General features: G+C 57.2%; 1 protein-coding gene across 4 annotated transcripts in view; it reads left to right on the top strand.

Moving 5' to 3' along the window:
• CDH23 (cadherin related 23) overlaps positions 1 to 17,476 on the top strand; it is an 86,801-nt gene that overhangs the window by 46,578 nt on the left and 22,747 nt on the right. For 3 of the 4 annotated variants that reach the window (XM_013004237.3, XM_045291229.1, XM_045291230.1), the window contains exons 8-15: positions 9,552 to 9,773; positions 10,000 to 10,119; positions 10,742 to 10,922; positions 13,708 to 13,841; positions 14,263 to 14,472; positions 14,976 to 15,083; positions 16,195 to 16,297; positions 17,330 to 17,455. In XM_013004237.3, coding sequence (XP_012859691.3) covers positions 9,552 to 9,773; positions 10,000 to 10,119; positions 10,742 to 10,922; positions 13,708 to 13,841; positions 14,263 to 14,472; positions 14,976 to 15,083; positions 16,195 to 16,297; positions 17,330 to 17,455 — 1,204 coding nt within the window. The remainder of the gene's footprint in view (positions 1 to 9,551; positions 9,774 to 9,999; positions 10,120 to 10,741; positions 10,923 to 13,707; positions 13,842 to 14,262; positions 14,473 to 14,975; positions 15,084 to 16,194; positions 16,298 to 17,329; positions 17,456 to 17,476) is intronic. The other variant, XM_045291231.1, reaches the window with a different exon arrangement.

Genomic DNA, 17,476 nt, shown 5'->3' on the forward strand with positions numbered 1-17,476 from the left:
CTGGCCCTGTGTCCCCTTTGTGAGAGGATGAACCCGGCCCCGGGACATCGGGGCTTGCAGGGCCCGAGGCCCCGCTGCCTAGTTTGTTTTTTATTTAACTTTTCTCTTTTGTGTGTGTCACCCTCCACCCCACCCCTGCTGCCCCTTCAGTGTTAAGCAGGAGCTTTGGGGGAGCCACCCTCCCCCACCTCCCTGCCTCTCCCACCCTCCACTGCTTACCAGCTGGGCCTCCAGACTGGGCAGAGGCGGGTGCCGGGTGGGCAGGGGCCTGGGGGCGCCAGCCCTGTGGCCCCCAACCCCCTTCTCAGGCCTCCAGTATTGCCCTGACCCTTTTTAAAACAAAATCCCCATGTGTGTAAACCTTTAGACGCTTGAGAATAAAACCCCTTCTCTTCCTCAAAAAACAAAACAAAAAAATTACAGTAATGGGCCATGCCACCGCACCCTTAATCAATATGATCTTTTCCATCAATGCAAACTTTCCCCTCCCCACCCCTCCAACTCAGACGCAGGGCCATCGAGTCGATTCTGAGTAGATCTGCCCTGTGGGCTTCCGAGACCTTAACTCTGCACGGAAGTAGAGACCTGGTTCTGAACTGCTGACCTTGCAGTTAGCAGCCCAACTCGTAACCATGGCACCACTAGCGCTCCACCCCCGCCCTTGGTCATCGTGAATAAACTTTTTCTCTGTATCCGCCTTATCGGATCTTCCTGTCCATGACGTCAGAGAGTACCTGCCCTTTCGTGGCTGGCGTATTTCACTCAGCAGAATGTCTTCACGCTCTGCCTGTATCAAGACTGCGTCGTGCCCCCACCCCCGTGGCTGCGTCCCCGTGGGTTCATCCACTCGCTTGTGGACGAGCAGTTAGGTTGTTTCCACCTTGTAGCTATTGTGGGTAGCACTGTGATGAGCGCGGGGTTACGTGGGGTTTCCAGGAACCGCCACCCCGTTTTCCACAGGGCTGGGCCACGTGACGGTTTCACCAGCAATGGAGGTTTCGGGTTCCCCACATCCTCACCAGCAATTGCTACTTTCTGGTTTTTTTGTTTCTTTGTTTCTGAGCCAGCCTCCCCACTGGCATCAAGTTAACCTAGACTCATAGTGACCCTGGATAGGGTTTCCGGCGCTGTACATCTTCATGGGAGCAGACAGCTTCTTGTTTCTCCTCTGGAGTGGCTGGGGAGTTTGAACTGCCAGCCTTGCGGTTGGCAGGTGAGTGTGCCACCAGGGGGGCAGTGTCATCGTATCGCACTGTGGCTTTGATTTGCATCTCTCTCCAGGCCGGCAGGGCGCCCTGGTGACACTGTGTTGGCCTTTGGTGTGCTAACCACCAGGTTCAAACCCGAGCTGGGCCGCAGCCGCCTCCCTCTGCTTTGTTTGGCAGAACTGATACCTCGCTTTCTGTTGAGTTGGCGAACTGCTTGTGAAGGTGGACCGTGTAGCCAGGGTTCTCCCCAAGGTGGGCAGCTGCCCACCGTCATGTGGCAATCACAGATTTACACTCCTCACTCCTTATCGATATTCATCTGTTCAATAGTGTAGCCTAAGTGCCCCCAGGAATGTTCATTCCATCCACAGCTATAAAAAAATCACAGCCATGTGTGTGATATTACTCTATTCATTTCATAAAACAAATTCTACTTTTGATGAAATAGTGCATTTTTATCCCTCGGAGTTTGTTATGTCAGTAAGCAAGCCGATAAGGTCAAGGGGCAAAGTGCCAAGCAGACCAAAGCTCGCTTGGCGTGATGCCCCAAATTCCCACGGCTTCTCATGAGTGAATTCCTGAGAGCATTCAAAGACCTGAAAATATTGTCAGAAATATTACAGAACGATTGCTGTGAGTTCTGCAGAAACGCAAAGGGGTTTTGCAAAGGTGAACATGTTCAGAGACGAGAGGGCACCCATCTGAGTGAGTGTTGTCTGATCTGCCACCACTAAAACAGCAGTTCTCAACCTGGGGGTCAAACGACCCTTTCACAGGGGTCGTCCCATTCATCACAGTAGCAAAATGACAGTGATGACGTAGCAATGAAACAATGTTATGGTTGGGGAGTCACCACCACATGAGGAACTGTGTGAAAGGGTCGCGGCGTTAGGAAGGCTGAGAACCCAGGAATGGGATCCCGCTCCTGCAGTGAAAAGATGGTTCAGGACACATCACGCGGCCGATGATGCTGGCAGCAAAATGAAGGGAGTTGCCCATCGAGAAGCAGTATGGAAATATCTCAAATGAGAGTTTTATTGTTTTGGGTCAGGTTTGATTTAATATTTTTCATTATAGTTTAAAACTCTCATAATCTAGTTTTGTGTCCCTCTTTGTTTGTTCTTATTTAAGGATTAACTGTATGAAATAATAGTCTACCTTTCGGCATATCTTTTTAAAATGGTCATCAGGGCTTCAAACTGGAGACCAAGTTAGTTAAATCCCACCACTGCTGCAAACCCACCAGCTGCTTCCCTACCCGCTTCTCCACACCATTTTATTGGGAGCTAATAGATACCCTATTGTTCCATAGTTCAATCACAGCAAGCAGTAGTGTACAGTCACAGCCACAATCCGTTTCAAAACGGATTATGGGCAGCATGGCTCCAGTCCCCGCTTCTCTGGGGGCTCTCAGGGGTGGGGCAAGGGAAGGCCACCACAGAGGTGACCTCGTGTAGGCTCAGTCCCCTGGGCGCCTGGGGGACCAACAGGATGAGCTGACCCTCACCTTGTGATCCCATTTCAAAGGAGCTTTCCCTTCCCGGCTGGCCCAGTGTGACCTGCCTTTCACCTGGAGAAGGTGCAAAGCCTGATGGGCCCTGGGCTTTCTCCCCACCCTGGCTGTCCCAGGCAGAGTGGCTCTGTCCATGGGAGCAGAGGCTGGAACGCCTCACCTCTCTTCCCAAACTCCTTTCTGGCTTGGTGGGGCCCTGTCACCCTTGAAACTGGATGCCTCCTTCCCAAGGGGGGCCGGAGAGGGGGAGACTAGCAGGTGAGAGGCTGGGAATGGGGGAAGGGAGGAGCAGCCTGCCAGCCCTTCCTCTGAGAGCTGTAGCAACTTAGCTTCCCCTCCCCTCCCCTGCGCCTCCCGGGTTGCATCAGGGTGACATGGGCATCTGTGAGGGGCAGAGGCATTGCCCCAGGGGAAGGCAGGGTCCAGGAACCTCAAGCACTATTTCCTCAGTGCTAGGACAGGGCAGGGCGGGAGGAGTCCAGCTGGGAGGAAAGAAGATGCCAGACCTTCTTCCCCTGCCCACTGCCTAGACTGGCCTCAAAGCAGAGGGGACTCTGTGGAGTGACTTTGTTACACACACACACACATACACACACACCCTGCACAATGGTTAGACTCACCGCAGGGAATCTGGGAGGGGGGCCGGGAGAGTGGGAGCCAGCCTCACCTCTGCTCTCCGCTGTGCAGCCCCTCCCCTGCCAGCCTGAGCTCCTGCTGGCAGAGAAGCTGTCCTGAGGGACCTAGGGCTGGGCTCCCCCTGGGCTGAGTGTCCCCAGCTGCAGCCAGGGTCGTGCACAGCCCCCAGAGAAAGGTTCAAACATTTCAGGGTCCCTACCACTGTGTGTCAAGAACCCTGGGGGTACCGTGGGTGATGAGTTGGGCTACTAACCACGAGGAAGGTGGTTCAAGCCCACCAGCTGCTGCTCTGGAGAAAGACGAGGCCGTATGCTCTGGTAAAGATGTACAGCCTCGGAAACCCTTAAGGAGCAGTTCTATGTCCCAGTCCAAGTCGCTGTGTGTCAGAATGGACACGGTGCCGTAGGTTTTTAATGTGTGTGTGTGTGTGACATACAACAACCCATTTGCCAAGCCAACGATGCTCACTTGTGTGATTCAGGTCTGTGGTTTCATTCCCCGTGCTGTTCAGCCACTCTCCTTTCCCAGCAGAGTCCGCCAGCAGTCACCCAGCCCGCCCCCTGCTGCCGCAAACCACGGCAAAGCTGTGATGTCGCAATCCTGTTCCTGCTTTCTCCACGGGAGAGCCCGCCCTCCCCACCAGTGTGTCGTGGAGGCTGATGTAAATGCACATGCGATTGCAAAGGCAGCACGAGCAATTTCAAAGTGCTTTAATTCCTGAGACCCTTCCGGTTACTCTGCAAACTTCTCAGTGCAAGCTCCCTCTCCAATTTTGGGGAGGAAGTTTGAGAAATATTAAAATAATACCTTCTCATTCTCTCTCCTCCCTCCGCCCCCTCTCTGCCCCCTGCTGCCACCCCACTCCTTCGCAGCGTTTATAATTTAATAAAGTTTCAGTGAGAGACCAAGGCCCAAGGAATGCCTCCCCATAGTGGGTTGTCGCCCATGTGACCAATGTCAAGCGGCCAGACCCCAGAATATCTGAAGGAGGAGGGACTTCAGAGATCCAGATAGATCCCCCGGTTACTGGACAGGAAAGACCCAGAGAAGAGCTTGTCCTGTTCAAGGCCACAGAGCTCTATGTCAAGGTTACCAACTCCACCTGCTTTGCAAACCATTTCCAGCAGCCATCTAACACGGCCCTCTCTGGCCCCCACGAAAGCCGTGACTTCAGGGCAGTGGCACTACATTCCTGGGCCTGGGTCCTCTATCCATCTGTCTGTCGCTGCAGAGATGACCCCAGAGCTAGCCATCAGGCCCCAGGAGAACATGGTTCACAGGTGGCCTACCTTCTGCTCTTTGTGTCACCTGACTCCGTTCTCTGGCCGTGGCAATACCAGGGTCCCACTCTCTCTAGGAGACATGGCTGCAGCTGTGATAGCCTAGGAGTCAACTCGACTCATATCTGAGGGCCGTCATCACAAAGTGCCACCATCCAGGTGGCTTAAAACCACCGAATTTTATTCTCTCACAGTTCTGGAGGCTAACCAAACCAACTGCCACTGAATCCCTCGGGCTCCCGGCGACCCTGTCTAACTCCCTGCCATCAAGCAGAGTCAGACTCATAACAACTCCGTAGCCCGGAGCACCGCTGCCCCTGGGGGTGTCTGAGCACCTGAGTCCTTGCGGGAGGTGAGGGCCTCTGCTTTCTGGGGGTTTCAAACGGCTGACTTTATGTTAGCACCCCATGTGTACTCCGCTCCGCCACCTGAGCTGCCTGGAAGTCCGGAATCAAGAGTTCAGCAGGGTTGGCTCTTTCTAGCAGCCTCTCCTAGTTCCTGGTGGTGGCCAACCTTGATGACCCTGGACTGCTCCCAGGGTCGAAGGGCGTTCGGCTTCCTCGTGGGGCATCGCTCGCTGTCTTCACACATCTTCCTGTAAGAAGACAAGGCGCCGGATTCAGGAGAACTGACGCCTCTGACCCGCACGGTCGAAGAGCAGGGTGTGTCACGAACTGAGAAGAAGGGATGCATCTGCTCTGGAGGAAGCCCACCAGGGTGCACCTTAGCAGTGAGGGTGCTGAGCCCTGTCTCACGGACTTTGGGCATGCCGTCAGGAGGAGCCAGTCTCTGGAAAAGAGCACCATGCTTAGTAGAGTAGGGGGGCTTACTAAGGGTAACCCTAGGGTCCGTCCTAATCCGATGTGACCTTATCTTCACGCAGGCCACATCCTGAGTTCTCAGGTGAATGTGCGTTGGAGGGGAAGGGGACATGGGCACCATGGGACATGGGTTCTGACCGGAAATGGCTCCACAGGGTATCACGGAGGGACCGTTGGCAGTGGGATGGGAAAGCGCCAGGACTTAGCACCTGTGGGAAGCCATGCCATGCCCGGGCCTGGGGTAAGAAGAGGAGATGAGCTCATCCATGCCCAGTGAGGAGAGCTGGAGCCACGAGAGAGAGGTCTCCTCATCAGCGAACAGAGCTGCTGGCAGAACTGCAGGAGGAAAGGCGGGGATGTGTGTCATAGTCCCCACCACTCCCTCCTGCTCCTCCTTCTGCCTGCCTTCTGCCACAGCTGCCCCCTGGCCCACCCATGGGGGAGCCCCATGGGAAGCCCAGGTGAAGGCAACGCAGAGGGAATACCCTCCCAGGGGAAGAAAGACACAGCAGGGAGGGGGTTGGGGAGAAGACTAGCACCCCTGGCTCGTTCCTTCCCCCACACATCCGCCCTGTTTGTGAAGGTGCCTTCGGTGGCTCGCTGGTGGAATACTGGTAGAATTCTCACCTCCCACGTGGGAGACTTGGCTTCAGCTTCGGGTGCGCTTCGTGGCCATCACCACCTGGCCGGTGGAGGCTTCGAGTGGCTATGATGCTGGGCAAGTTTCAGCAGAGGTTCCTGACTAACCTGGACTACAATAAATATATACCCTGGTGATCTCCTTCCAAACTCCAGCCCCACCCAAATCCCATGGATCACAGTGGTCTGATCCCCAACTGGTCACAGGGATGGTGTAGCAGTGAGGCGGGCTTTGTTCCACTGTCCTGGGGCCGCCATGAGCCTGGGCCTGACTGGACAGCAGCCAACCGCGACAACTCTGCCAAGTGCCGTATGAACGTGGCCACGCATCAGCCAGGGAGAGCCCATCGCAGGCGTGGTGTCGCAGAAGCTGTTCTTGCCACTGAGTTGTGTCCCGTGAGCTTGATTTTGTCCACAGCTCAAGAAATTCTGCCCATGATGTGACCCCAAATCCAATGTCCTCTCCATTAAAAAGGCCAAAAGCCTGTATTCCATCGATATGAGCAATGTGTGCAGCTTCCATACTGCAGGCTAGCCTCACGTGGTCTCTCGGGAGACCGGAGCCTGGCAGAGCTGAGTGTTAGAAGTGACCATAATTGTCTTCGTTAGGGGCATTTGAGTTAATTCTGACTCCGGGACAAGAAAGCAAAACTGCCCAGCCTTGTCTTCTTCAATGCCATTGCTCTGTGCGCCCATCCCTGCGGCCACTGTGTCAGCCTGTCTCGTTGAAGGTCTTCCTCTTTCTCTCTGCTGCTCTGCTTTGTAAGCGTGATGCTTCCCCACGGCCTGGTTCCTCCTGCTGGCATGCCCAAAGCCCGTGAGACGGTCTCAACATCTTCACTTCTACAGCGTGCCCTGGCTGGGCTCCCTCCAAAGCAGATGTGTTCCTCCTCCTCCCAGTTGGTGACACACTCCAGGCTCTTCAAAGGCACCAGTCCTCCTTCCGCCCTCCTTATCCACTGTCCACCTTCCACATCATCTGAGTGATTCAAAACATCATGGCTTGGGTCAGGCACCTGAGACCTCAAGGTGACAGCTCTACTTTTAAACACCTTTCAGAGACCTTTCACAGCAGGTCCGCCCCATGCAATTCATCATCACTTTATTTCTTGAATCGAACAATGAAATTCTTAATACCCTCAGTAGCTTCTCCCTTTATCAGGATGTTGCTGGCTGGTCCGGTTGTGAAGATTGTGGGGTGCTCTCTATGAATTGGAATCTATGGGCTACCATCTTTGACCTTCATCAGTCAGTGTTTCAAATCATCTTCCCTTTTAACCAGGATGCTGCAGCGGGGTAATGAATCCCCCTCCAGTCCTGAGCCAGGTGCTCCTTCCTCTGGAAACTCTAGGGGAGCGGTTCTCCTCTGTCCTACAGGGTTACTGACTCCTGGGCACTGCCCGTCGGACAGTGGTTGAGCTCACTGTGGTTGGTGTGAGCGCTGCCCCAGTGCTAAAACATTTCAGTGGAGCTTCCAGACAAAGATGGACTAGGGGGGAAGGCCTCATGATGTCCTTCCAACTCCCAGCCAATGGGAGGCCAGCGCCCGATGCCCGCAGGCTTGTTTCTGTCTTTGTTTGAGTTTTGGTTTCTTTGTGTTTGCTGTCTTTGGTTTCAGACCACAGAGCAGCTGGTCCTTCGTCATGAGGTTCAGTGCATCAACTCTTTCTCGAGATGGTCTCTACGTTCGAGTTGGCTGCGCGTTATTCTCAGGGACTTACTTTCTGTTGCTTCAGCTCCCCTGTGACTTGCATATGAGCACTTGAGGGTCCGCCACTGCAGTCAGCCCCAGCCTTGTTTCACCTGATGCTGTTGAGCCTCTCCGTGGTCCCTTTCCACAGATGTAGTTGACTTGGTTCTGGTATAGTCCATCTAGCAGGGTCCATGTGCATAGTCACTGTGTAGGTTGTCAAAAAGGTATTTCCAATGAATGGGTCACTGGTCTTGCAAAATTCCATCACACCACGCAATCTCTGCTTTGTTTTTATTATCGACGCCATATTGCCAATTACTGATCCTTCTTGTTTCCAAGTTTTACGTTCCACTCACCAGTAATTACCAATGCACATTTAATGGTCGCATGTTTGATGAATTTCAGATCTCAAAAATTGGTTTTAAAAAAAGTTCCAATTTCCTCATCTGTAGTGTTAGTGGTTGGCGCATGAATCTGAGTCATAGTTTGTTGCCTGCTGCTCCTTGTAGGCATCTGAACATGATCCTATCCCTGACAGCCTTCTACTTCAGAACGAGCCCTGAAATGTTCTTTTCCACATTGAATGCGATACCATTCCCTTCAAGTTGTCATCCGATTGTTCAGTCCCAAACAGCCAATGCCAGTCTGTTTCCATTCACGAAAGCCTACGATCTCTATCATCAAGCGTTCCATCCCATGTTTGACCACTTCCGGTTTCCCTAGATTCACACTGCCTGCCTTCCACATGCGAAGTCCTAACGGGCTCGCAGCTGCTCCCCTCATTCTGTGCGCTCCCCACCCTGAGGGGCTCGCTTCACGGGGCTGTGCCAGATCATGTCCCACCATGGTTCTTATCGTTTCCACTGACCATTGTTTAAGAAGTAGTGCACCGGGTTCTTCTTCTCAGTAGGTCTTTGTCTGGATGCACCATTGACACCTGTCCTCCATGGGTAACCCTGCTTGTATTTGAAACACTGGTGGCATGGCTTCCAGCATCACAGCACTACACAAACCACCGCAGTACAAGCTGACAAAAGAGTAGTGGAGAGGTGACTCCTGGGTTTCTCTCGTATACCAGTTTCAATCCCCGGGATTCTGCTGAGGAGGAGCCTGGGGTGGACTTTGGCAGTACTGTGATTGATTGGTGAGGTCTGTCATGGCACTGGACAGTAAGTAGTGATGTAAGTGCCCTCTTGTGACCCTAACCAGTTACCCTTGTTTTTCATGGAGCCTCATGTGCTTTCTTTATGTTCTTTTTAATGTATTTCTTTTTCGGTCCCTTAAAAAAAAATCTCATCCTTTCATGGTTCAGTGGTAGAATTCTTGCCTTCCATGCCAGTGACTTGCATTTGATTCCCGGGCAGTAACCCTTATGTGCAGCAGCTTCCACCCCTCAGGCAGTGGCTGAGATCACTGTTGTTGCTCTGATGCTGACGAGTCCTGGTGGAGCTTCCAGACCAAGATGGACTAGGGACAAGAAGGCCCGATGACCTATTTCCAAAACCCATCCAATGAAACCTGATGGATCCCCACGGGACATTGTTCAATGTCAATCCATAGGGAGGGTGCACGACCAGACGTGTTGAGCAGGGAGACACCGTGAGCCAAAGACGTGTGTGTTTTCCTCCTCCACCAGCCTGTGGCTCCTCCCTCTCCTTCACTCGGAATGAATTCCGTCCAGGAGAAACTAACTAACTAACTAACTAACCAGCTAACTCCACCTCAACCCCTCTGGCCACCTCGCCCTGTTTTTCTCCGCAGGCCACCACCCACGTGTATGTGACCATCGTGGATGAAAACGATAACGCGCCTGCGTTCCAGCAGCCCCACTACGAGGTGCTGCTGGATGAGGGCCCTGCCACGGTGGGCGCCAGCCTCCTCACCATCCAGGCGCTGGACCCGGACGAGGGGCCCAATGGCACAGTGAGCTACGCCATCGTCTCGGGCAACATCATCAACACGTTCCGTATCGACAGACACACGGTTAGCAGGGGTCAGGGCAGGGTGAGGAGAGACGATGGAGTCTGGGAGATACCTGGTGGGGGCAGCCATGCTCAGAGCCTGAAAGCTTGGATGGAGAGGGGTCAAGGTCCCCCTCCATGACTTGATGGTCAGGGGGAGCTCCGTGGAGGAGCCAGTTCCCAGCGCACTCAGACCCACCATGTATTGACACCCCCCCGCCCCCTGCTTCCTCTCTGACCCCACCCAGGGCGTCCTCAGCGCTGTCAAGGAGCTGGACTACGAGATCAGTCATGGCCGCTACACGCTGATCGTCACCGCCACAGACCAGTGCCCCATCCTGTCCCACCGTCTCACCTCTACTACCACGGTAAGTGAGGGGACACACCCAACTGGAGAGATGGCCAAAGCCTGGGTACCCAGTGGGGATGGCTAAATCCAAAAGCCTTTAGCCTCCTCGACCATCCCAATGGGCTGTGTGACCTCGAGGAGGTCGCTGGGCCTGTCTGTGGCTGCACTTGTCAGACGGGTCGTGGCACCCACCTTCCTGGGAAGACCGTGATTCTGCTCGAGCCAGCAGGGTTTCCGTGGCCCGCGCCTGCAGCTCTGAGAGCTACGACCCTGTGCGAGTCACGTACCCTTCCCGAGCGTCTGTTTCCTCCGCTGTGAGGGGGCTAATCAAAACTGCTCGTCAGAGGAGAGGGAAATCAAAGGAAGCGGAGCCCAGTGGGAACCGGAGGTCCACAGCACCCTTAGGAACACATCAGTATGGCCGAGAAAAGGCTTTGACGGTGGCAGTGGCTCAGACACACGGATACCTCGAAAGTCCCTTTCTTCCCCTCCCCTGATCCTTTAAGACTCTTGCATCCGCCCCACAAGGCAGGGTTACCAGGTCCCGTTTACAGGTGAAGGGGCAGATGCCCAGCGGGGGCTAAACCAGCACCAGGCCTGGCTGGGATCTCTGGCCCTGACTAGCCGTGTCCACCACTCAGGTGCTGGTGGACGTGAATGACATCAATGACAATGTGCCCACCTTCCCCCGAGACTACGAGGGGCCGTTTGACGTCACAGAGGGCCAGCCAGGGCCCAGAGTGTGGACCTTCCTGGCCCACGACCGGGACTCGGGCCCCAACGGCCAGGTGGAGTACAGCATCGTGGATGGAGACCCCCTAGGTGAGTAGGGCCTAAACTAAGAAGGGGCCGGGGCTCTTCCCCACCTTACGCAGAGCAGGACAGGTCTCACAGCAATTGGCCCCGCCTCCGGGTGCCTCTTCTCTAGGCCTCAGTTTCCCCAACCCTACGATGGCGGATGCTGCCCCGCTCACCCCTCTTCACAGGGCCGAGGTGAGAGCGCTGTGAACATGGAGCAGAGGAGGGTGGTCCTGAGCTGCCAATGGGCGCATCTGTCTCGTACCCAGAGGGCAGAGCCCAGTGTAGCCACCCCCCACAGGGTGACATGAGGTGCTCAAGGTCACCCAGCTTGCAGGCTCCGCCCCACCACGACAGCCTCCTCTTGGAGGGGTTCCCTCAGTGGAGAGGCGTCGAGGTGGGCTCGGGAACGCAGAGGGAGTCACTGTGAGCCGGCACTGAGTGAGTGCCGATGTGAGAGGGTGGGGTGTTCAAGCCCTGGCACATGCCCCAGCCCCATTGCCATCCTGGCCCTTCCCCCTGTGGGGGTTCCCAGGGCTGTACATCTCCACAGGGACCTTGTCCTATGGAATTGATGGTTGGCTTGCACCCTGACCTTGTGGTGGCAGCCTAATGCTTACCCACCAAGGCCATCAGGGTCACTGGCAATGCAAGAACTTTTGGCCTGCTGGTCCCTGGGAGTTGAGCTGCAGGGGTCTATCCTGGGTGGAGCCTGGGTCCAGCACCTCTGAGCCTTCAGGAACCTAGTACCTTCCTTCAAGGAGTGGGGGGATCTGTGCCGGTTTGAAGGCTGGCAAGAGGCCATCTGTGTGCACTTGGCTTGGGCTGGAAAGCCTTGGAAAGGGAATCCCCAGACCTGGGAAATCCTGCCTAGAGCAGTCTCTGTGCCTCTGGCCGGCCGGGCCACACCCGTGGGGTGCAGAGCTGAGGCGCAGGTGGGACTTGAGACGGTTTTTATCAATCACAGTGGCAGGGGCCAGGCCAGGAGTGGTGAGGCAGAGGTCAAGGGACAGGCAGAGAAGACTTGGGGAGCTGTGACCTCTGTCTGTGCTCTGGCCCTGTGCTGTGTGTCCTTGGATAAGTCAATACCCTACTCCGGGACCCCTGTCCCTCACTTTCCAAAGTAACTTCCTCCCAGTTCCTGGGGGAGTACAAAGAGTCAGCCCCTCTTCCTCAAGTTCTCCCCACTTTCTGCTCCCCCGCTCCTCCCTTTTCTTCTCGCCAGAGCCTCCCTCACCCCCTAATGTCTGCACTCCAACCGGATCCCACTCTTTCCCCTGGCTCTCTTCCCGCGAGCCTGCAGGATGGAGTCGGACTGCTCCTTAGGTTTTCTGAGACTGCATCTTTACAGGCACAAGCAGCCTCTCGTCTCTCTCCCACAGAGCAGCAGGTGGGTTTGAACCACCATGCTTGCTGTTAGCAGCCCCATGCTTAGCCTGCTGTGCCACCAGAGTGCCTTCCTCACCCTCTACCTCTCCTTCTCTCCTGCCCCTCCTGCCCTGCTGAGCTCTGAGTGCTGCCATCTGAAAAGACCATGCACTGTGGTTCAAATCACACTGTGGGGTCTAGAATAAGTCCCCACCTTTCACTGGGCCTCAGTTTCATTTTCCAAAGGACTCTCTTGGAGGCCCCATCCAACTCAGAGACTGAGAATTAAGGCTTGCTCTCAGACGTCCTCAGAAAGCGGGCTGCTCAGCCAGGTTGGAACAAGGGCTGAGCCAAAGGACCAGCTGAGGCTTCCCTAGAAGGTGAGGGAATGGCAGTCTTGGGGCTAGGGGACCCCCCCCACCCCCCCAGCCAGAGAGCCCTCTCTGCAGTGTGCCCATGGCACAGAACCAGGAATAGATGGAGGGCGATGGGGCCACCTGCCGTGGGTCTCTCCTCCTCCACTCCCCCCAGCCCGCCCCCAGCCCAGTGCGGCAGGTTCACCTGTAGCAAGGCACTCCTGTGTGTTCAGCTTTGGTCTTCTGGCTCCTCCTCCTCCTCCTGCTTCTCTCTCTCTCTCTTCTTTTCGATCTGGGAGGGATCGCACATTCAGAAGTTTCTCAGACCTTCAGGGACCAATTTCTGATCCTAAGCTGCTAGAAAAGGGGTCTTGTGGATGTTGTCAGTGTTGTCGAGGCGACGTTGCCCCCCAGCAGCCCCTTGCGGCAGAGAAGCGCTGTCTGGGTTTTCTAGGCTGCCCTGTTTACGGATCACTAGCACTTTGTCCCAACCCCCAGGCCTTTCAGTTCACAACTAAGTGCGTGTGGCCGGGCCCCCAGGCCTCCTTACTTTGAAACCGGTCCCTGTGAGGAAGCACCCAGTAGAGTTCGGCCCACATTGGCACCACGTGGATCAGGGCAGACATTTGCTCTGTGGGGTTCTCAGCTGCTGGTTCTCAGACGCGGATGGCAATCCTTTCTTCCAAGCTACCTCTCGGTGGATGCAAACAACCAACCTCTTGGTGCCACCCAGGGATTGTAGAAAGAAACCCCCCACTTTTTCAACTTAACCATCTCACCCAGGGTGAATCCCTGGTCTGCCCACTGAACAGGTGGGGAGGAATGACTGCAGTCTGCTCTACAGGTGGGGAGGCCAGGCCCACCATGTGTGAGTGTCCCCGGCTCACGTGCGCCCCTAGTGGTTACCTGGTCCTCCTGCCTCTGTACTTGCCCGCAGCGCTCCCTGGGCAGGTTGCACGAGGTTCTTTCTGAAGCTGGGACCAGCTGGAGGCTTGGGTTTGCGGGGGCGGGGGTGGAGGGGGGGTCTGGGCTCTGCGCACTTCCTGGCCATGCTGCTAACTGCAGCCTCTCCCGGGCCCACCCAGGGGAGTTTCTGATCTCTCCTGTGGAGGGGGTGCTGCGGGTCCGCAGGGACGTGGAGCTGGACCGGGAGACCATTGCCTTCTACAACCTGACCATCTGTGCCCGTGACAGGGGGGTGCCCCCCCTCAGCTCCACAGTGAGTCTGGGAGCCCCTTCCACTGGCTTTACCCCACCACCAGAGACCCTGCTTCTCATCTGCGCCTACGAACCCGGCCACCCTGCATGCCTGCGGCAGACCTCCACGCCTGCTCAGGGCTCACCTCGTGGGCACCCATGCTCCAGCCCCCGAGCACCCATCCTCCCAGCACTGTCCCGCCCTCTTTGTCCTCACGGTCATCCGCTTTGGCCTTTTTAGTGATCCTTTCCCTCCCCCCGCCCCTCGTCTTCCCACCACCCACGCCACCTTGTCTTCTTCCTCCGTGAGCACCCCTCGGGCCTCCGCTCCACCCGGCCTCCACTCCTCCTCCGCCTCTGTGTCCGCCATCACGTTCCCTCACCCCCCCCTTCTCCCTCCGCCCCGCGCCTGCACCACCTCTCCCGCCTCCCCTCTGCCTCAGATGCTGGTGGGCATCCGGGTGCTGGACATCAACGACAATGACCCGGTGCTGCTGAACCTGCCCATGAACATCACCATCAGCGAGAACAGCCCCGTCTCCACCTTCGTCGCCCACATCCTGGCCAGTGACGCCGACAGTGGCTGCAATGCCCTGCTCACCTTCAACATCACGGCCGGCAACCGCGAGAGGGCCTTCATCATCAATGCCACGGTAGCGCCCTGCCGGCGCAGCAGGCTCGGGGGTCCCCACGACAGAGCACCTACGTGCTGAGCGCCCCAGCTCCTGGGAGTGGGGTCAGGCCCCTCTGGTCCAGGCTCTCACCAGGCAGTCTCCCTCCAGTCCCCCTGATGAGCCACCTCTGGACCCCCTCTCAAGCCAGCCCTGTCACCCCTGAAGCTTGTCACATGCAGGGCCAGTGCCAGAGCCTCTGGTGCCCCTGGCAGTCTGTACCAAGAGGCACCAGGAAGTCCTCATTTGACCCCTTGGTGAGCAGCCCCACCCGAAGGGTCATCAGAGGGTCCATCCCTTTGAGGCAGCAAGACGGGAGCAACGGTGGGTCCCTGAGTCCTGCCAAGACCCCACAGGTGCAGGCCAGGCTTGGCCTTCTGGGCCTTCTCCTCGTCCGTAGCCAGCCCTGGAGCCGCAGGCAGAGCGGGCGCGTTTGTGGGTCAGCACGCAGTCCCTGCCTGCCTCACCGGCCCGCCATATCCCAGACAGGGGTCGTGACTGTGAACCGGGCCCTGGACCGTGAGCGGATCCCAAATTACAAGCTGACCGTTTCGGTGAAGGACAACCCAGGGGACCCCCGCATCGCCAGGCGGGTGAGACACAGAGGACTCCCCAGTTCCAGTACCGGAAGCCCGTGGGGGGCGCTTGGGCCTAAGAGTCCCCCAGTGCTGTAACTCTCTCCACATTCGCCTTCTGCTCCACGAAATGCTCACACCACTCTGGGCTGTGGAGAGGAGCCAGTGTCCCCCGAGGATGCAGCCCAGGCCCTGGACAGTGGCGAACACTCCGCCCGTCCAGATTCCTCTTTCCGCCCAACCTCCGATCCCTGGGCACACGCCACAGCGATGAGCCCAGGGCCATGGGGACACTCACGGCATATTCTCTGAGTCCTCAGGGACTGTGTCCCCCCTCAGAAAGCAAGGCCTCTGACCCCCTTTACTGAGGGCCGGTGGGTGCTGTAGAAGCAAACAGTCCCTTTGTGTGTGGGGGGGGAAGGGCAGGGGCAGTCTCTGACCAGCGTGTGCAACCTGGGCTTGCCTAGCTCCGCTCTGCTCTGCTCCTGGCACACATACGGCCCCGCTGGGCCCCAGCTTCCCCACCAATCTAGCCCAGGAAGCCTCTGTTCAGGAGCCCCCTGCCTCTTTTGCTCTGAGTTCCCCTCTGTGGCCCCTCCTCCACCTACTTGGGGACAGCCTGGTTGTCCTGGAAGCAGCAGCATTGAGTGATGGGAATCCACAGACTGCCGTCCTGGTCACCCCTCAGCCACTAACTTGCCGTGTGGCCTGGGGCGGGGTGGGGGGTGTCACGCCTCTTCTCTGAACTGGAGACCAGCCTGGAGGCCCAGAGACTCCCAAGCAAGGTGGGCATGGTTTGGAAGGATGCCTAGGAGGTCTTGAGGTGTTAAAAACAAGACTCGGGCCTCTGGCCCCAAACCTCAATTACGTCACGAGATAAGGCACCTTTCAAAGCCTCCGTCTCCCGGGACCGTCACAACACCTCCAAGAGGGAGTTCACAGGCCCATTTGCCAGATGGGAAACTGAGGCCCAGGCAGGGGGAATGACTTGACCACCTAGCAGGAGGGTCTCTGGATCCCTGGTTTGGCTTTTGGTCATCCACACAGCTTTGTGCCTTGAGCCCCTCCCACTATGGTGCAGTGGTGGAACACAGCCCAAGACCACCCTGCGTCCCACCTCCCCCCACAGGACTTCGACTTCCTGCTGATCTTTCTTGCGGACGAGAATGACAACCACCCGCTCTTTACTGAGAACACCTACCAGGCGGAGGTGATGGAGAACTCCCCCGAGGGTAGGTGCTGCCCCCACCCCTGAAACCCTGTCCCTGCCAGGCCCCAGAGACTGGGGGCCTGAAAGCCCACCTCCTGCTGATGGGGGCCCAGGGAAGGTCTGGCTGGGCAGGCAGCCTCGCCACATGGCTGAACAGCCCCTGTGGGTGTGGATGGGAGATGCGGTGCTGAGGGGCTGGCGGGCCAGCCAGGCCTCTTGGAACAGCTTCTGGTTGACAGAGACAGCTAAGGTCCCAGGTCCCCCTGCAGAGGGGCGTGTACAGTGTGAGGACTGGCTGTAAGCAGAGATAGGGGTTGAGGCCTGAGTCAGCCAGTGTACCCCTTGCTCACACTGCCCTTCAAGGAGCAGAGTCCTGTCTTGACTCCCCCTGGATGGCGCCCGGACGTCCTCCAGCCCTGAAGCTTGGGTGTGGAGTCAGAGCAAGATGTGCGCGCACAGGGCCTTGCTGTGCACTCGGTTCTGAAGCCTCACCTGTGTGTGTGCGCGCGCGCGTGTGCGTGTGTTCGCACACGGCCAGCATGGGTCCAGACCCAGCACACATGTGCATGTGCCCGGCACCCAGATGCACAGGGCATGGGTGCCTGCACACGCACTCACGCATGCAAGTACGCACGGTGGCACAGGCAGACAACTCACAACCTGGGACCCAGGGCACAAGTGCTCCCGCCAGGTGCACACACCTGTCTTCCTAGCCAGGTATAGACAGACACCTGTGCACGGAGCATCAGGAAGGGGATGTCAGGGAATGCCCAGACCCTCTGGTGAGTGGCCAGCCTCAAAGGCTGCTGGGAAGGCAGGCGTGGCTCCGGGCGGGCCGAGGGGCTTGCTCACTGCGTGTGTTTTCTCCCCAGCAGGGCTTTGAGGCCGCTCCCCAGGCACCTGTGTTCAATCTGCCAAGGCTGCCACAGCCCCGCCCCGGCCCCCCTCCCCTCTCCCCTTTCATCCATCCTCAGCCATGGCTCACTGGGAAGGGCTGGGAGCGGGGAGGGCGGGACTGGCGGGCCCTGCAGTGACCCCTCTCACCTCTGCCCAGGGACCCCCCTCACGATGCTCAATGGGCCCATCCTGGCCCTGGATGCAGATGAGGACATCTACGCTGTAGTGACCTACCGCCTACTGGGCGCCCAGAGTGGCCTCTTCCACATCAACAACAGCACAGGTGAGGCCAGAGATTCCCCCC

The sequence above is a fragment of the Echinops telfairi genome, unplaced genomic scaffold (assembly GCF_000313985.2).
Source record: "Echinops telfairi isolate 266 unplaced genomic scaffold, ASM31398v2 ScPeMD7_70;HRSCAF=299, whole genome shotgun sequence".
Classification (NCBI taxonomy): domain Eukaryota; kingdom Metazoa; phylum Chordata; class Mammalia; order Afrosoricida; family Tenrecidae; genus Echinops; species Echinops telfairi.